Source organism: Ambystoma mexicanum, chromosome 13 (assembly GCF_040938575.1).
Source record: "Ambystoma mexicanum isolate Mex_15411 chromosome 13, UKY_AmexF1_1, whole genome shotgun sequence".
Lineage (NCBI taxonomy): Eukaryota > Metazoa > Chordata > Amphibia > Caudata > Ambystomatidae > Ambystoma > Ambystoma mexicanum.
Window position 1 is genome coordinate 755,620,272 of NC_090938.1, and position 21,007 is coordinate 755,641,278.

General features: G+C 48.6%; 1 protein-coding gene across 1 annotated transcript in view; it reads left to right on the forward strand.

Moving 5' to 3' along the window:
• The window catches only part of AIF1 (allograft inflammatory factor 1), a 147,112-nt gene that overhangs the window by 9,872 nt on the left and 116,233 nt on the right, over positions 1-21,007 (forward strand). Inside the window, exon 2 of the mRNA XM_069635069.1 lies at positions 12,244-12,305. Within this exon, the coding sequence (XP_069491170.1) occupies positions 12,244-12,305 (62 nt within the window). The remainder of the gene's footprint in view (positions 1-12,243; positions 12,306-21,007) is intronic.

The following is a 21,007-nucleotide window of genomic DNA, read 5'->3' on the forward strand; positions in this document are numbered from 1 at the left end:
GCGGGGTTTTTCAGGCAACAGCGTCCGCCCAATGTCACCCACGTCGATCAAGGTGACGATGGGGCCCCTCAGGAGGCTGACGATGAGGAAGAGGAGGAGAATGTCTTCTTCATCTCGAGTGTCAGTGCTCTGCGACCCAAGAACAGGAGGCAACCACGGTGTCTGATCAAGGTGAACAAAACCACGGTCCCACTGCTGGTCGACACTGGGGCATCTGTTAACGTCATGGCGCGGAGATACTATGATGCCATGGATGAGCCGCCAAAGTTGTAGACACCTAAAGCAGGTATCTTAACATTTAGCGGTGAACGGCCGATCCAGCTGGATGGGGTGTTTGTAGCCAACGTGGAGAACAGATGGTCGTCCATCAGGGCCCGCTCTTATGTCACGACAGTCAGCAGTAACACCTTGTTGAGCTGTGCAGCTGGAGAGGCACTGGGCATTGAGTTTTGCCTACTCTGTCTATGTGGAGGATGTGCAGGACCTCCTAGACAAGTTCGGTTGGCTGTTTGAAGAGATCGGCCGAATGGCAGGGGATCCGGTGAGGCTCCACATCGATGAGTCAATCCAACTAGTCGCTTTGAAGCACCGCTGGGTTCCAATCCACCTGCAGGACCTGGTTTATAAAGAATTGGACAGCCTTGTCAAATTGGACATCATTGAGAAGGTGGAGGGCCTGACACCCTTGGTATCTCCCATTCCCATCGTCAGAAAACCGAAACAACCAGACTCTGTGCATATATGCGTGGACATGCGGTTCCCAAACAAGGCCATACAGAAGGAGCAGCACATTACCCCCACCATAGACGATATCATCGCTGAGCTACAAGGGGCCCAGTTCTTCTCCAAACTTGACTTGAGGGCCAGATACCATCAGGTGGTGCTGCACCTCGAATCGCGGTACATGACAACGTTTACCTCTCACTGTGGCCTCTACCGCTACAAGCATTTAGCGTTTTTGGGGTGTCGTCGGCAGCTGAAGTATTTCAGAACATTATCTGTGGTGCTTTTGCTGACTTGACAGGGTGTTAAACATAATCAATGACATCCTGGTGTTGCGCGGTCTGAGGCGGAGCACCTGGGTTGACTGGCCAGGACACTCGAGCGACTCCAGTCACTGGGGCAGACACTGCACAGGGACAAGTGTGAATTCATAAAGAAGAAGGTCGAGTTCTTTGGCTTTGACTTCAAGGAAGGGGGTGTGTCACCAGACCCTTGGAAAGTAAAAGACATTGAAGAGGCACATCCCCTGAGAATGTGTCAGAAGTTCAGAGCTTTTTAGGAATGGTCACATATTGTGGCTGGTTCATGAAGAACCTGTCTGCCGGTCGGAGCCGCTGTGGGCTCTAACTAACAAAGATGTCGCCTGGCAGTGTGGGCCCATGGAGCAGGCCGCCTTTGAAGATATAAAAAGGGCTTTGACAGCAGAGGATACCATGGCCTTCTTTGACCCGTCCTTGCAATCGGAAATCGTGGTCGATGCCAGCCCATTTGGCCTAGGTGCAGTGCTCACGGATGCCAACGGTGAAGTCCGGCTAGTTGCTTATGACAGAAAGGCACTGTCTGAGACGGAACGACGATACTCACAAATTGAAAGGGAGGCCTTGGCGGTCCTGTGGGGATGTCATTTCCGTCTCTGTGTTGGGAAGGCCGGTGACAGTGGTCATGGATCACAAGCCCCTGCTACCCATCTTGGTGGGGTCATTTTCCAAGCCGCCGGCAAGGATTTGAAAGGTGGATGCTGACACTGCTCGAGTATGGTGGTTCCCTAGTATACCGGCCTGGCAACAACATTGCGGCCGACTATCTGTCCAGACCTCCGTGTGGTGATCCGGAGTGGCGGAAGAACATCAGTGCGGGGGAGGTCGACGAGCATGTCAGACTGGTGGTGGAAGTGGCCACTCCTAGCTCAGTGCCGATTCAAGAGCTGGAACAGGCGGCAGCTGAGGACGAATGCTTTATCGTCTTGAAGGCAGCTCTCCAATAGGGCTCCTGGAAGTCTGTAGTGGAGACGCTGGCTCTGAAGACCCAAGAGGCGAAGTTTGCGCTGGAACAGCTATGGAGGGTTAAGGATGAGCTGGCGTTTGCAGAGTCAGGACTGCTGCTCCGAGGGGGACAGGATTGTGGTCCCACAGTGCAGGCTTAAGCAGGTGATTGAGTTGGCGCACCATAGACATCAAGGAACCGCAAAGACCAAGGCCCACCTGCGACAGGAGGTGTGGTTACCAGACCTGGAGAGGCTGGTCCAGGAGTTTGTGGCAGCCTGTGTGTTGTACCAGCGGCATCCCCAGCCCAGAGGGAACCCATCATCGAGACCATGCCGCGAGGAACCAAGCCATGGGAGATTGTTCACGCAGACCTCAGGTCCACAGGCCGAGACACACTTCCTGGTGGTCGTGGATGAGTGGTCCTGGTACCCGGAGGTGGAGATTGTTGAGTCAATGTCCTTCGAGAATGTGACTGTCGGAATGGAGAAAACATGACAGACACCAAACACCTCCCTTTCTAAAGAAATCAAAGAACGACCCTAACACGCAGTACAATCAAACACTCAAGACCAACACTACAACCAGTCATGTAACACAAGTTACTTACAGACAAAGAAACTATTCATCCTCCAGCCCTGGGCTGATACCACAGGGCCTCAGACCTGCCACGCATGAGCACAACCTCCTCCGAACCAAGCAACAACCTGCCTACGCAGAAGCAGTAAATGCACCCACACACACGCAGCCCTTCAGGAAAAACTAAACCTCCTTCCACCAGAACCTGCCACATTCCAGCCTCCGATCTGCCACATCTGAGAAAGACCTCGCTCAACAAACCAGAGCAACCAAAACACAAACCGTAACCCGTAAAGTCCCTACCACAAGATATATCCTGAGAATACAACACAACCCATCAACCACAACCAAACCAAAAGACCAACACAGCCACACCAACTTCTATCTAAGAACACAAAAAATAAGGAAGGAAGAAAAGCTACTAACAAGACAAATGGCACATTAAAACAATCCTGACTGCAAAGAAACAGCACATCAAGAACTACGTACATGGTTGACTAGACCAATGTGACGTGGAAAGCAAACCATCTCACCCAGACATAAGTTAGTCACTCCTATGTCTAGGTAAGACCACGAAAAGGAACACAACTACATTGGAAGATCATTTCTAAAATGTAACCTCCAAACTACCTGCACAGCAGTGCTCTGATGTCTACACCTTTACATCAGCTCCGCGACAACAACTACAAAAACTACCTGCACCGCTGTGCTCTGATGTCTACACCTTTACATCAGCTCCCCGACAACAACTACAAAAACTACCTGCACCGCTGTGCTCTGTCTGCACCTTGACATCAGTTCCCCGACAACAACTACAAAAACTACCTGCACAATGATGCACTAATGCCTCCTCGCTGATATTAGCTCCTAAAACGCCTAATGATAGCCAGCGCATAAACTCCAAAACCGTGCCACGGGAATGCCTCAACCTTAACCAGTGGTTTGCTAGGCCACTAGCCGGGTGAAAAAACTCTCAACTCTTCGGGTAAACAACCTACACCCCGGGACTACTTCACCCTAACCAGTGGTTCGCTAAGCCACCAGCTAGACAGGAAATGTAAAACGCCTACTCCTGCTATACACACGACCCCTACAAATAAATGATGTAAGTACGTCCTCCAAGAATTACTACAAATCCCTGGTGCACAAAGCCCACCTCTAATACAGGTGCACACAGCAACACAAACGCTACAGCATCAACACATGTGCTGCACGACTGCACACAAATGCTACAATACTGCACCAATACGACAACACTACCAAAAGGAGAAGAAAAACCAGATGGCTGAAGAATCCATCACACGCCAACAAAGAAAGTTGGAAGGAGATGGAGAAAGCCTATAAAAAGAACATCCTGGAGGCAAAGAGTAATTATTTCCATGACCAAATCCGGTCTGCTGCAAATGTGCCTAGCAAACCTTTTGAGATACTTAAATCTATCGAAAAGCCTGCCGCATTAGTCCCCACATTTATTCCATCTCAAGAAGAATGTGACAAAACCCAGGTAGCATTCACTAACAAAATCACCAAGGCAAGGGAATTGATAACAAGTGTCCAACCAAATAAGGCCAAATTTAATCAACCTTCAACAAAAGTGAATACTGAACACTTGGAAAATTGTAGCTTTCAGGAGATAGTTGAGGGGATCTTTCCTTTTTCAACTACATCCGGCTCGGGCTGACCGTCACTAACATTTGATCTCAATTCAGCCTTGTCAGTAGGCACTTCTTCATCTTCGTTACTCTTGGTACTGTAGGTCGACATGTTCATTAGCTCGTCGTCCTCAAACGCGTCCTCCTCCTTCTATTCACTTTGTTTTCTATCGATCTCCTTCCCTCTTGTTTCCTTAATGCTTGTCAGCTGGTCTTTCCTTTTTGTTTCCTGCTGTTTCTTTGGCAAATCATCATTTGCTGTTTCACAGTTATTAAAGGTCACATTCAGTGCTTTTATGTTTCTGAAGAAATTGGCCGAATTTCTGGCATTTTAGTTTTTTGGCATCGGCATATTTTTAGATTTTTTTTTTTTTGTATTTGCCCTGTTTCTGGTCAGTTTCTTTTTTTTTTGTTTTTTGCTGAGTTTTACTTGAGGCTCGCAGCTTTCCAAATATGTCAAACCATTCAGCTTCTTTCGGTTCTGGGGCACTTACACTCGGGATGGATTTGGAGAGGGTATTTTGCGTATCATCCGTTGCTTCACTCGCAGCATCTTCAGGGATCCCTCTTGGCGGCTCAACCGACATTTCAGTAGCTGCCAATGATTTGGTAAGATCTATGATCGGAGGCGGGACTGACGCATCAATACTCACTGATTCGCTCGCATGCGACACTGCCGGATCTTTGGCATTCTCTTCCATGTTTTTCATTATGCAGGATACTGAGTTAGCCATTTCCTTCCCTTTGCCCATGTGCATCAACATTGCCTGTTTCATGTTAGTTGAATCATTTCCTTTCGCCCTTGAGGTTGTGGAAGGGTCTGTATCAATCCTGTCTTGTTCCATTTGTTGTGCCGGGGATATCAGTGATCACTTCACATTCGAACTTTGGTCTGCATCTTTATTGGTTTTCCCATCTTGTTCCTTCTGTAGTAAGCATAAGGCCTGTCTAGTGACCGGAGCTAGCAGTCGTTTGTCTTCTGAGTTGTTCTTCAGTGCGTCTTTCAGGACTGCTAGAGAGATATCGTTGCCTCGTCTTGTTACTGTGATTTGCGTCATCATATCCGCCATATCAGTTTCCAGTTCCACCATTTTGGAGTTTGAGTGCTATTAGAGTCGATTGATCCCGGTAGTGCTCATGGAGGTTTTCGTATAGCTTTGTAAGTGGCGCCACTGCTATTATGGTTGAAGACATTAGTATTGGGCGCAAAACACTGATGACCTTTTCCACTATTTCCACTGTAGACTGTTGTGCGCCATGCGCGTTAGCCCTTTGGGGTTGTGGATCATGATGTTTCTGGTTTCTTGTACCTGGTGAGTTGTATTCCTCTTCTGAGGATGAGGAGGAGGAGGTCGAATCTACTATCTCTTGATGTTGTAATGCTGCTAGTGCCGCTCTAGGGGCAATGAGAGGATTTGTCGACAATGGTTTGTTATGGCTCTTAAATCGCTTCTTGGAGCCGTATGCTTCGGTTTCAGAGCTTATAACTTGCCTGATCCCTTTTTGAGAGCTCGTTATTCATCATTTCTTGTTTCAAAGCTTGGCGTATTCTCCTCCAGACTCGCCAGATATTTCAGCGCTTTGTCTTTGTGATTCTGAATCACTGACGCTTTCGGAATGAGAGCGTTTGGCTTCATATTGCTGTTTTTTTGCATTAGTTAGCTTGTTATTCAACTTTGTCAGGTCTTTAATGACTCTATCTGCAATTGTTAGAGAATTACGACTTGCTGGAGTCCTGCATTTTCAGGGAATTCAACGATTCCCATCCCTCTTCATAGCTCATATCCTCATCCTCGTCCTCGCTTAGGTTAGTTGTAGAGGCTGTCAGATTAGCGTGGATCTGGACTTGAGCTGTCGGATTAGCGTGGATCTGGACATGAGCTACCTGTAGGCTGTTATTTGTCAGGCATTTATTTGCCATCCTAGGTGCATCAGGACTTTTTTTGGTCTTTGTTTAATGATGTTTGTCACAGATTTCCAAGCTATTATTTTAAGGGGGGGCGATAGCAATTTGCGCCGGGGCGTCCATCATGTCTCTGTACTTTTCGCTTCCCGTGGCTCGCTGCCCGTTTTGCAACGGGAAATCTACATTGTTCGCCGAACACCACCCCTCCCCCTCCTTCTCTTCAGTGGCTCTTTCTAACATGCTTGCTGGGGAAGCTGCTGTCAACTCCCCTGCCGTCCAATCATTGCGGGAGGGTGAGCCTTCGTCCGTGAGTCAGCTAGAGTTCTCCCTCAGCTGATGTGCTCCTGCTCGCCTGGGCCCCTCCCCTCCGCAGCCGCACATGCTTTCCCAAGCCGGGCGGAACCCAGCTGTATTCCACGGCCGTGGCCCTCTCTGTGGCCCTCCCCCCTGGTTTCTTTCGCCACCCCACTTCCACATATACTATCACAACCCCTCCTCTCCCCCATTTCACTTACTTGGTGAAAGGTGATTCCACTCATGCAGATGGGCGCGGGATTGTCTCTTAGACTCTCCATTTCTCTCTCTGTTGGTGTTGCAGGGGGGGTTTTCTTTTGAATCTACTAAGGCCCGCGGGGTGCCCGGCTCCTGGGGCTGTTTCCCATGGATTGATAAAGATTTTAGGGACCGTTTGACCTGAGCACGGGTTGTGGGGAAGCCCGTTCTTGAGCTCATCTCGGGCTCGCCGGTGACTCCCTGCAGCCCCCAGAAAACACAGGCAACACACTCCTGCCACACTCTACTCCACTCCGCTCCGCGTAGGGCAGGGGGTTATGTAGGATAGCTCCACCTTAGGAAATGGAGGTAAAAAAACACTGCTTCACGTCACTGGAACAGCACTCCTCACAGGCAACACACTCCTGCCACACTCGGCAGGTATTCATATAAAAACATGAATTACTGTATGACGGAATCCTACTTGTTTATTTCCATAAAAACAGTATTTTAAAATATAACTACTGAGCACCCATCATTTGTTGCTTCCACCACTAATCACACGCAATTACTCTGTACTACCTTTTAAAACCTATCAAAAAATAATTCTCTAAGCAGAGTTAATCCTCCACATTCAACAACAACACCGTGCTTCGAAGTTTCAATTTGCTGAGGTACTTTGCAGATATGACCAATTCTGAGATTCCTAAGGAACCCATTTCGGATGCTGAGAATCTCATTGCTGTGAACCAAGTTTAAGCGAAACCGTAGATAGTGGGCTTTTACTCCAGCGCAAGGGAAATTCCAGAGATATGCTGGGATGGTATTCCAAGATTTCACCTCCATCACTAGCTGGTTAAACCGCTTGTAATTCGTGCATTCCTCAATCAATTTAATCCAGTCATGATTCCATACCTTGACTTTCACCCGTTCTGGGTTCTCTATAAGAAAGTCTGTAGTTACATTAACTTCAGCTATTAGGTTTATACACCTCGTAGACCACATCTTCAAATTTTTTCCTGAACCATTTATGATTTCATGGTGGATCTGCTTAAACATTGTACCATCTTTTGCCTGGAGAAACTTCCTAAAATGCGTCAAAATTCACAAAAGATTTTAAAGACACCCACACCAGCTCGTATCTTATTACAGAGCTAGGTACTCCCATTGGCAAGTTAAGCAGTCTTTGCTGAAATTTCCCTTCCAAACCTTTCCAAGAAATGGCTTCCGGGTTCAATAACATTTAGCACCATATATCAAACACGGTCCCAACCTGCCTTTAAGAGGCCTGGGTACACCCACTCCTAAAGAAGCCTTCCCTGGACCCAACCAACCCTGGGAACTACAGACTCATCACCACGGTCCCATTCCTCCTGAAGATCCTGGACAAAGCAGCTTGTCTGCAAGTTCAAAAATTCCTTGAAGCCAACAACCTTCTTAGTCTCCGTCAGTCTGGCTTCCGCCCTGGTCATGGAACAGAGTCCGCTTTGTTGGACCTCAACAATCAAATGGATGACATAAGAGACTCGGGTAAACAAGGCCTTCTCCTAGACTTGTCAACGGCATTCGATTTCGTTGACCACAAAACACTGTGCCATCACCTCTCATCCGCTGCAAACTTCTCCCCTAAAGCCACTGCATGGATCACCTCCTTCCTCCGGAACAGAGCCATGAAAGTCTTCTCAGACCAAGCCTGTGCCCACCCTAATCTCATCAAATGTGGAGTCCCACAGGGCTCTTGCGTTTCCCCCACCCTGTACAACATATTTACGAGGCCACTGTTCAACATCCTCGACTCACTTGGCATCTCATACATCAATTACGCGGATGACACTTAGGTCCTCATCCCATTAACCGGTGACTATGAGTCAGACTCTGAGACCCTTAACCTCATCTACTCAACCATCCAAACCTGGATGGCAGAAAACTGGTTGTGCCTAAATGGGGACAAAACAGAAATACTCCTAATTGGTTCCCTAGAAACCCTAAAAAGACTTGATAACCTATACAATACCTTCACAATTGACAACACACAAATCTCAGCCTCCCAAGCCATCAGAACCTTGGGAGTCTACCTTGAATCCAACCTCACGATGACCAGACGGGACAATGTTATTGCATCTGTAGCGGCTACCACTCCAAGCTACTCCATGCAACCAGACCCTTCCTTTCTGAGCTAAACTACCTCACCATAGCCAGAGTCCTAATCGGGTCTTGTCTTGACTACTGTAACGCCCTCCTTGCTGGCACCTCAGTAAATAATATCGAGAAACTTCAGACTGTCCAGAATAATGCCCTCCGTGCTGCCATCAGCGTCCCAAAAGGGACCACATCACAGCAGCAAGGAAACAAGCCCATTGGCTCCCAATTATTAAAGAGAGGGTCATTTTCAAAACACTTGCCCTCACACATAAATGCATCCATAATACAGCCCGTCCATATCCCTCACAGAGAATCACTAAATCACACACACCAAGACCCACCAGGACCCCCTACACCAACAGCATTACGGGGCACAAGACACTAAGGGCTCGTGCCGGAGGCTCCAGCTTCCCCTTCATCGCTGCCACCCATTGGAACTCCCTACCTCCCCAACTCGGAGGAATAGAGTCCCACTCAGCCTTCCGTAAAGCAATAAAAACTCTGTTGTTCGTTTGAGTTCCTATATGTACCGCATTCTCCTGTGTCTGCCTAACTGACAACACTGTTGTATACTGCTGGCGCAATGTAACTACGCCACACTGACCCGTGCTGCTAGCACAGACTGTAACTAAGACACTTTCATGTAACAGCGCCTCGATGCCTCCAGTAAAGCGTTAGTTTTATCAAATGTAATCATCGGGACAAAAGAACATCTCTCAAATGTTCTAATTAAAACCTTAGCTTTTGCTGCCCGTGCTACCACCTTTTGTTGCAATAAAACATAAATATGGCCATTACTAGTGCTCTGCAAAATCTTAAATCCCAAGTACGTGAACGTCGCCACCATCTCTGACTTACCTGTATCTAGTGGCAGGTATGACTTACCTACCTTTTTTCTTTCCTAGTCCTAGCTTCATCATTTTAGTCTTGGCATTTATTGCTAGTTCATTTAAGATCGCAATCCTCTGGACCTTCACCAGTGGCCTTTGAAGGCCTATCGGTGTTTGATCAATTAAGATCAAATCGTCTGCATACAACAATCTCACACATTGCACCTTCCCAACTTTGGGAGGAAAAGCTCTCGCACAATTATGGACGTCTCTCATGTCTAAAATAAATTAATTAAAGAGTAGGGCCAAAATACACCCTTGTTTTAGGCAATTGTGGCACAGGCATGATATCAAGAGAGACGAAGTCAAAAATGCCTGGCTGGCCCTAGCTCTAAAGGGATGGTTCCTTTCAACTGAGGTTTCTAATGGCAGTCATTGTCTAATACGTCCAAATAAGTCTTTCTGTATCTAAACCTATGCTTGCCCTCACGCTGCACAAAAATGTGATAAAAAGTCTTTTTAAAAGGGAAAAAAATTGTGGTTTAACAAAAATAGCAAAACCAGAGTTGGTTTTAGGTGGTCTTCTCACTGGGTTCAATTTGGTCAATGTCACAAAGATGGTTTCACTCAACAGGGCTGTTCACAAGACTTTCTCCACAGGGCCATTATAGTGATTTCAAATACCTTCAGAGTCCTTCAGTTCCTTGGGATGCTCTTCCCCAAGTTTGAACTTATTTACTTTACTTTTCTCAATAGGCTTCTCAGAGTTCCCTTCTCCAAGTTCAAGCCTCTGTCCAGTTTTAAACATAAAACACAAAGTCACAGTTCCTTTTGGTTTCACAGGGTGCCTTTCTTTAAGCTTAGGCCCTCTAGTTCCAAACACCAATTCAACTAATCGGGATCTTCCTTTACCTTAGATATATATCTTTCTTACACATCATCCTCTCATGGGTCTCACCACCTGCCCCTCGGATGATCCTGGGATGTCTCACTGGACATGGGGAACGAGCACTTACATCCGCAGTTTCTGCGGGAGACAGGCACGCCTCTTGGCCCCCATACGCAGACTCTCGTGGGCAGGCTGCAGACACGGCTCCCTCACCACGCTTCTGCTCTTGCAAATGGCAGCCTTTCAGCGTCTTGGCGTCCCGGTCTCTTGCCTCTGCTCCTGGGCAACTCTGGCATCTCGGCTCTCCTCTCAACTCGCTCTTCTGCTTGCTCTCCTACTCGCTCCTCTATTTATGTTAGACCACACCTTTTTAAACCAAAATGACCAGTCAAGTGGAGTTGGTTGTGAATAGTTACTGGTGAATGCCTGACTCTTATGAGTGGGACAACTTGAGTTCTTTCTAGGGTAGGTTGCCCTTATTATCCGCATGTTATTCCTATGGGTAATCCTTACTGATCTCAGTTGCCTCTTCCTTGTCTCAGTATTTGTTGGAAATGGGGAGGGGTTGTTGGGAAGAGATTGGAAATACCCCATAAAGGCTGAGGAAGAGAAGTTTGGGGTAGTTTTGGGATTGGAGAAATGCCATGTCTCGCCCTTGGGTATCCTCCTCCCAAACCTTTGTGACCCTCCACTCAAGTAATCCTCCTTTGCTTGTCCACTCCCAGGGTCTGGATCCAAAAGGGATGGCCCTTCCCTGGCCACCTGAATGGAAGATCATTGGTGTCCAGTCATTCATTTCGATCCTTTGTATTCGATCCTTTCGCCCATAACCCGATCATGAGGGAGTGGGTGGGAGAATACTATTAGGTTTTTCACACAACGCTCTGTTAAAATAATTTCAATGTATGTGGTGTAGTGGCATTTTTTGTTTTTCGTGGAAAATTGATTTCTTTAATGAAGTTTGAAAAAACTAGAATTACTTTTTCCAAATATAGTTCTTTAAAAGGATTACAAAGTTAAAAATAAAGTTGTAGACTGTTTTCAGACAAGATATTGTGCCACTGGCAGACAACCAGTGCTCCCTTTAGAGTGGTCACCTATTTATTTTGGGCAAATTCCATCTCAGAGGCCCACCCAAACACCAGCAGCACACAGAATCGCTTTTTCCATGGTCTCCATACACAAGTCCTTCATTCTGTGCCTGTTCATCATATGGGTGAAGGAATTGCATTCGGCACTACGCTTGGTCCTACGACAGTAACCCTTTAAGCAGAACTGTACTTGTAGAATTGATAGGACACTCGGCTATCGGATGAGCAATACCTGGGTCATGTGTTTGACAAAGACCACACAATACAGTTGGGGGAAGGAGGCCCATTAATCCAAAGCGCCAATAGGGATGTGTGCGCTCCATGGCTCTTCCAGCTCTACCTAATAATCTGGGATGCCCGGCTGTTTGGTCATGGAGTTGGAGGTGGGATTGTTGGGTGACTCCATGGAATAGCCGGCACCCTGCTGCACTCCTGTGCTTTGCTTTCACCGTAGATTTACTCCAATCCCATTTTACTGAATTTAAGTAACCCAACACTACAACTCTCAGCAGGCAACTGATGGAGAAGGGAGCGCCCAGTACTGGGACATGGTGTCCCTCCTCACGTGGTATCATCGGGCAACCCTAGGTGGCGGCCCCTTCCAACTAAACCTGTGCATCTTCTTTAAGGCATTCACTTACACCCATCTCTCATGTCCTCTACTCTCTTTTGTGCAGGTGGGAAAGCCTTTGGGCAGTTGAAGGCAAAGCAGGAAGAAGTACTGGATACCTTGAACAAGGTAAGTCAGCAGCGGGGTAGAAATGTTTCTCTTGGTATAGACTATAGAGGGTCAAAAGGCAACTTGGCCAAAGGCATCCATCACATCTTTTGCCCAGTGAAGCTCTGGCTAAAAATGGTCACCGGAATGGTAACCGCGATAATGCCGACCATGATGATGTAATGTAATCCGAGATGGTGTGATGGCAACCATCTTGAAGACCATGTTGGTGGCGAGAGTTACCATAGTACAAATGGTTATTGGAAGCAATGCCTGTGATGATGGTGAACATGAAGGCCATGTTACTAGAGCCAGCTGGGATGATGATGATTGTGGCAATGAAGGTGATTGTAGTTGTGAAGATAGTGCACAGGAAAAGAAAGGACAGTGATGGTGAAAAGAGTGAGTGAAGACGATGCTTATGGTGATCACAAATATGGAACCAGTAGCCCATCTGCTGACAGTTATTGGGGTGGTGGTGCCTCTGAAGGTGGGGTCGGGGTGAGGGGTGTGTGTGTGTGTGTGTGTGTGAGTGTGCGAGTGTGTGAGTGTGCTGTCCCTGACAGTTGTTAGTACTATTGATAGATGGTTTCTTACAACTATCAACCAAACCACTCAAAAAGCCCCAGGACTCAGTCTCTGATTATGTGCAAAAACATACAATCATTTAAAATATTTGACCAACAAATATTTGACTTACTAAGCAGCAAGGTTACATTCAAGACGGTTTTGTAAACGCTGCACGTTCCAGGGACTTAGTCAGGCAAAAGCTACATGCATCAACAAAGAACCGTTCTTTATTTTCACTCCTCAACCTCTCAGCTTGGTGTTACTGCCGACCATGTGACCAAACTAATTATTCATACATACATAGACAATGTGGTGCCATTTTACAATGGTATAATACCAATGTATCCTATATCCATCACATTAACAGCCAGCTATCCTAGACAATCATGCTGGTTGTTTGCTGTTCCTCCTAAGCCAAACCTTGTAGGAGCGAACTGCTTATATGGGGTGTTGCTAGGTCTGGAAAAGATCCGGGGCTACACTAATGCCGGGACTGTCTGACTCGGGGCTAGCTAGTCTTTTGGTTGTAGCTCCTGAACTTCTATCCGTGGCTACAACCAAAAGACCCAGGGCTATAACCCCCTCACCCCCCTAGTAACACCTCTGCTGCTTATACTTCACTCTCAAATTTCAGCCTCAAATGTCAAGGGATGTTAGGGAGAATTCTCTGTTTAGGCTGAATTTCCTAACCTAGTGAGTCCCCCAGCAGCTTTGCTGGATTTCGGGAGTTTGTTTTTTTCCATCCTGCCAAGAGTGAGACTCTTTTCCTCCCACTCTTGGACATGAATGTGTGTGATTCCTTTGAATGTCAATGTGTTCTATGGGCTATGGGGTCTTTTACTCCATAGGGTCTCATATGTTTTTCTATGTGTGTTACACCGCACCCTACGTGCCGTAACACGGGGGCGTCCTAGCGGAACCCCCACCATAGACTCCATACCCGGGGACTGACTACTGTCTCCCCGGGCATGTAAAGTCACCATTGGCTTTACTAGACCTAAATTTACTAACAGGACTAGTACCAACCATCTTATTGTGGACGTACTAGTAGGGGTAATTCGATTACTCCTGGATCTGTTATTCGAGGGGGCACTGTCCCGTCCCCCCTCGTCGAGTTTTGGCTGGTGGCAGTGGAAACTACTTGATATGTTCGACCCCGGACATAACCCTCTGGGATTCGTCCCATTGTTGGAGATTGATACTTTTTCTCGTTAATCTCTAACGTACCACGGTCTACTTATCTTAAATAAGTATCGGATGGTATTTTCTGCCAGAACTCGGTTTGTAAAATGGCGTCTGTGTTCGTCTCTGTGACTCCTAAACCAAAGGTCGAGCCCTTTGTTCCACTTTTGGCGGGCTCTGTACAGAGACCCTCCAAAGTGGTGCCATTCTGTCTGGGTTACCACAAGGGTGTGGGAGGGGGTTTAGGCACCCTGGACCGAGTTGCCTTGCCAACTCCGGTCGCACTCTGGAGTGATTGGCTCAGGTGGTGAGCCTTCCCGCTCACCACTTAGCATGTGTTGATTGACAGCTAGGCTGAATGAATGGGGGTTTTCTGCATAAAAGCAGGGCTTTTGGGACTGGATCTTTAGAAGTCGCCACAGGACCTAAGAATCCGACGAGGGTAACGCTGAGCCGACCTGCACGACGACACCTCCGGTGGAGCCCTGCGGAACCGACTCACCACTTCCCAACGACAGAGGAGATCTCCCTGCCGGAGAGTCTCTTCCCCTGACTGGTAGGAACACCCAGTCCCCTTTACTTTTTATTCGCCTCAGGACGCAGTGGTCGAATTGCCCGTGCAGCGCACCTCGGCAACCGGATAGCCACTACCCCTGCACCACGACCAAAAGGTGGTGCCTTGTGACGGAGCACTCTGCGGCTGGTCTCTTCCCTGGTGGTGCACCGGAATTCACTTTCTTCGACGACGAGAACCTCTCTACTCTTGGCAAAGACCCGACATGCATCCACTACCAGGAACAACTACCCCTGCCGCAGCTGCCCTCCACAACAAGGTACCGTGTCCGCCTGGCTTCCCTTTTCTATCGGTTCCAGTGAGGTGTCTTATCCTCTCCGTTCCGTTGGGTCGCCTCCAAGCTTTTCTCATTCTTTGTTCTGAACTGGTTCAATCTGCCGACAACAATTTGCTATAAAGACTGGAATGCATCTCCACTAGAGACTTTTTGGGACATTGCGCCTTGCCTCTCTCCGAGTGGGCGCCTGGCCTCTGAACTTTATGATCTATTGTGATTCTTGCCTTCCTGCCTTGCATTTTATCCGCAAAGGATTGAACTGTGTTGATTTCATAACCTGCCTATCTTTTTCTCTCCCGTCCTAACTAATATTCGAGTGTCATCTGGGTTGAGGTATACACCTCTGTCTGAAAATAAGTGGTACCGGTAGAACCTAGAGTTGTCGATATATTGCTAGGGGGATTGATTGTTTTCTACTTCGTAGAGTAATTGTGTTTGATTTGTTTGCCGTGATTTGCCTTAGTGTTTTCCATAGATGTTTCATTATAAATAAATACCGTAATATCTTCACACTAAGCCTCGTTGCGTGTTTGCTTGTCTTGCTGTGAAGAATTGCCCTATTTTGTATACTCCACATACTGCTCAACTCTTCTTGAGGGAAGTCTGACTGCTCAGCCACAGCTACCAAGTGAATCTGTGTGGTGCAGACTGCTACCAAGTGGGTTCACCGCCAAACACCTGTAGTCCTAAATCTTTTGCAGTGGTCCCAGAGGGAACTGCACAGGTTTCTGCCTAACAAGGGACAACCCATCTGTTTCCACTATCCTGTACTGTCGAAGTGGCCTGGCTAAAATGGAACCATTTTAAAGCCTGTCGAAAGCAGCATTAGCCCTTGCTCTATTAACTTGCCATACAGCCCCAGTGGGCTAGATTCTCTTTTCTTTCCACGTCCCACATGCCACAATGCCACCTAGTAACCATCGCTGGAAGTTCACGTCTAGTTGAGAGGTGCTTCAGCAAGGCATTGTGGGTATGCAAATGAGCTCAAATGTGGCTGTGGCTCTGAACTGGAGATGAACTTCCAGCAATGGCTACTAGGTGGCAATGTGGCATGCATGCCTCGGCTCAAATTGATTAGTCTACATATAAAATGTACATGTATGAAGTCGTACTGGATAATAATCAATGTATGGTCCTGTGTGAGATCCCTGAATGTTGTGCTAACTGATACAGCCTGATATCCACTGGTAACCCTTGCCTGCAGGTAATACACTAGTAGCATGGCAGAGAGTCCATGCTGTCATGAACAGGCCTTGTGGGTTTCCACTCAACAGTGCATCTAATTAAACAGATATAAAATATGATGCTCTTTTATAGTGGACCTCACCCACCCCCCTCAAGATGTCCCGCTTCTGGTTAGGGCTGTTGACTGATATTGTTAGAGCCTGCACGGCCTTTTGTTTGTCGCTCCCTCGACAACCTGCCTGATGTAAAGGCACAAAAGGTTGCGTACAAGAGTGAATCATTGGATGTCCGAGTGTTTTGTGTACAGGCCGAGCATTAAAAGAAGCTATTAAACATGGAAATGATTTAAGTGTATTAACCTGTAAAATGTTAGAATGTTCATTTGTAGTGATCATTTCCAGTATATGTTTAAGTCCCATTAAGAATGTTGCATTTCTCTTACTGAGCAAAGTCCATTCTGGAAGCGTAGAATAACTATATACATTTTCTGATAGGTTATCTTTCCCGGATGATGCACTCCTGCTCTTTTGAAATACCCGTATCAGATACTGAAATGGGGCAAATAGCACCAATGGGGGTTCTTGGCAGCTTTGCATGTAAGCCATGAGCATTTTGGGGAACGAAGAATGAGCACTGATCTTTCTATTTGACAAATCTGTCTGTGATAAGAGGGCGCACGCTTGAATCACTAAATACATACTGCACTCTGGGGTTGGTGCTCATTTTATTTTTTCACAGCAATTAACATTAAACTCTAACCATATATATTCGCACGGACAGTTTACGGATTTGAATTCGGCGTCACATGGACATTCTGCTACTCATATCTGAAGATAATGTTTTCTTTCCCATTGGTGGGAGGCCTCAAAAGAGCAGGGGATGGAAGCTAGGCCTTTGGGGGAGCCGGGGTGGGGGCGGGACTCTGTGCATCTGGGGCTCCTGGTATGGATGTCCGTGCATATGGGTAGCGGGGTCTGTGTTGGGGTTCGGTCTCGGGGTAAGGATGTGTGTGCTTATGTCTGTGGTGGAAGGCAGGTCTCGGTGTAAGGATGTCTGTGCATATGAGGCCATTTGCATGTCCATTCTTCAATTCTCGGACATGCTTGCCTTGGAGAATTCGTTGCATGGCTATAACCCGTGCATCCGTCCATTTTGGACCCATTACATAGCAATAACTCATTCCTCTTTTCCCCCCCCAGAAAAGGTGTAACATGAGTCTTGCTTTGTTTGGCATAAAAGGCCGCAGATTTATTTTCACAATATAATAACCACCACTGCACACATTAGTGGAAATAGTTCTGAAGATGCGGCGACTGCTCCGTGTACAAAAACATGCTTCCCCCTTTCCTTCCAACAGTCCATCATAGGCCCAACTCTCCCAACCCTTTGCGCCTGAGCCTCGCCTGCCCATGCAGGTGTTCGGGGGCGGGGAGAGTGCCGTTTCCTTGGGGGAAGCTGAGCCCTTGTTGTTCCCCCCAGACGCCCCTGCCGTGTTAGGCTCCCAAGGGGCGCTGGTCTGAGAAGAGCGAAGACCCTTCCAGCTTTCTCCTGGCTCATCCGGAGTCTGTCTCTTGTGTTTGGTTGCCCAAACACCGCCACACCGCCTGTTGTCCTGCGACGTCGACGATCAGGCCTCCTTGCATGTTCTGTTTGTAGGGTGGGTGGGTGGAAAACGAAGTCCTGTGTTGGCAGGCGGGCGTCCCACTGCCAAGGCTGGATGCTGCCTGCAGTGGGAAGCCCACTCACTATAAAGGGGGTAGCCCCTCCCCTTTCTATTGTTGCCCCCTTCGCGGGCTTTTTTCCTTTTTTGGCGCGCTGCGCCGTTTCGCGGGTTTTGCCCCCGTTTTGCCGCGCTTCGGCGGGCACCTCCCCTCCATCCTGTGGAGGAGGGAGGGGGAGTCTTTAGGAGGAGGACACCGCCCGGGTTATCGGGGTGCCTCCTCCATTTCGGGATTTCTCGTCGTCACCTTCATAACCCGTGCATCCGTCCATTTTGGACCCATTACATAGCAATAACTCATTCCTCTTTTCCCCCCCCAGAAAAGGTGTAACATGAGTCTTGCTTTGTTTGGCATAAAAGGCCGCAGATTTATTTTCACAATATCATAACCACCACTGCACACATTAGTGGAAATAGTTCTGAAGATGCGGCGACTGCTCCGTGTACAAAAACATGCTTCCCCCTTTCCTTCCAACAGTCCATCATAGGCCCAACTCTCCCAACCCTTTGCGCCTGAGCCTCGCCTGCCCATGCAGGTGTTCGGGGGCGGGGAGAGTGCCGTTTCCTTGGGGGAAGCTGAGCCCTTGTTGTTCCCCCCAGACGCCCCTGCCGTGTTAGGCTCCCAAGGGGCGCTGGTCTGAGAAGAGCGAAGACCCTTCCAGCTTTCTCCTGGCTCATCCGGAGTCTGTCTCTTGTGTTTGGTTGCCCAAACACCGCCACGCCACAGGTGGGTTACCGCCCACCGTGGCTCCCCCTGCTTCCTTCCCTCCATTTCTAAGATTTTTGTGCAGAGGTTCCAGTAGAATAGCTCTAACCCCAGTGTTGACAAATGTACCCCTTCCTTAAGAAACTACTCTGGGGATTTAAATTAATCAGGCCCTACCTGATCTGGCCAGGACCCCTGCCGAATTTTGCCATTGCCCAGTTTAGCTTTGGTCTGGACCTCTCCACGGCTGCGTGATTATCTGCGCCCACCCCCTTCTGCCTTTGGAATTCTCTGACCAAATGATTTCTGTTCCCCAACTGACCTGCCAGCTCCTGTAGAGAGCACCTCATTTCCCGCTTTAGAGCCCCCCTTCCCAGGCTTGTCAGGTCGTTACCTCCCCAGTGTATGACCCGCATGAGTGTCCTACTACCCAGACCTATCTCCTTTCCTCCGGGCTGCTGCTGGTGGGGAGAAGGCATGTCAATTTTATATTTTACCAGCCTGATATACCTCTTAAAACACCCAGACCTCCATCTACCATTCTGCTTGATTGCTCCTTCCCCCATACCCACGGCTGTGGCTGCCGTGACTGCCCCAATCTGATCTGAGTGAGACCCGAATAACCCTTTCTTCGGCGCCAGTTCCATAACCGGTCTAAGTTGGACGCGGCTTAGCGCTGCCCCCCTGTGATGAATGAGCAGCGGAGCCTCCCCTCCCGAGGGAGGTCTCAGCCCGAGGAAGACCGCCACCGCCCTAACCGGGCCTACTGCATTCCCAGGATGGGTTGGAGGGTCCCCGTGCACCCCTTGCCTTCTTGGTCAGTTGTTGATCTCTTTACCCGTAGCGCCAGCTGTTCCCCTGAACAATGCACATCTTAAAACTGCAAACAGGTTTTTTTTTTTTTTTTTTTTTTCCTTCTCCCAGGGTGTGCCTCCTCTGGGACCCTCCTGCCTCAGTCACCTTTCCGTCCTGTTCCGCCTTAACCAGGGCGGGCCTGCTCCGGGACACTTCTGCCCCTGCCCCTTTCCATCTTGCCCCGCCTTAACCAGGGCGGGCATGTTCCGGGACACTTCTGCCCCTGCCCCTTTCCATCTTGCCCCGCCTTAACCAGGGCGGGCCTGCTCCGGGACCCTTCTGCCCCTGCCCCTTTCCATCTTGCCCCGCCTTAACCTGGGCGGGCATGCTCCGGGACACCTCTGCCCCTGCCCCTTTCCATCCTGCCTCGCCTTAACCAGGGCGGGCATGCTCCGGGACACTTCTGCCCCTGGCCCATTCCATCTTGCTCCGCCTTAACCAGGGCGAGCCTGTTCCGGGACCTTCTGTCCATGCCACCTCTCCAGCTTGTTCCTCATACTGCACCCGCCATAGGTTCCTCACCCCTTTTATTCGGCAAAAGCTCCCCAACCCCTTATCTTTGCTCCGCCTGCCCTTTCAGGAGTTACCCTGTTGGGAGAGTGCCGCTCCTGGCAGGTGCGGTTGAGCTGTATTCTTTTCTTGCTTTCCAAAACCAACTTGCCTTTATTGCTCCCTTCCCGGCTTGTTATGGCCCTCCCTCATCCTTTATCTAGCAAATGCTCCCCAACCCCTTATCCTTGCTCTGCCTGCGTTACCCCGTTTGTAGGGCGCCGTTTCCGGCGGGAGGGTTTGCGCCGTATTCTTATGATTGATGCTCCAAAACCCCTTCGTCATCGCTGATCATCGTCTCCCCCCTATCTATTTCTTTATCTTCCCCAGGAAGGCTCCCTCCTGCCACATTCCCTGTCATGTGAGCCCAACTCCTCCCCACCTCGGCTGGGCCCTTCCCTGCTTCTATTCATTTGGCAGGCTAAACTGCAGCGTTGGGCTTGCCGACCTGATGAACCACACTCCAACTTTGCCCTTGTAGCTTGGTCACCCTTGCCACCAGTCCCACAGACCTATCTCCTGACACCGCCCACTGGACCTAGCCATGACATTAAAGCGGGTCTCCGGTGTCGAACCGCAGTGGTTAGGTTTGCAGGCCAGACACCTCGCCACTGCCCCATATGACATGGTGAAAATTTACAAATAAGTGAGGTGAAATGTCCCAGTTCGCTATTGTGAGTTTCGGGGGAAACATTTGTATTGGTTCTTGGAAGTTAAATTTGCCCACTTTTATGTCTCCACCACGGGCAATTGCCATTCGTCCCGTTTAATTTGGGTTGTTTATGCAAAGCCCATTACTAAATGTGCATATTCCCCTTTGGTATGCTACTTACTACCGCAGTCACATCCCCTTGTCTTGATGCCATGACCCCATACTTCCCCTAAAATCCGGAGCCCCCAGAGGCCGTGCTTGCATGTTCCCCGGCCCACATATTTGACATGGACCACGCCCCTCCGCTGCTTTACTAGCCTTGTAGTGGCGCTTTTAACCTGAAACCCTTAAGGAATCCCTAATGCAGAGTCTGCCCCTGCGTTAACATAACCAGGGCCATGTCATGAATACATTGTGCTTCCCTCATTACCCGGAACACTACAGCAGATGGAA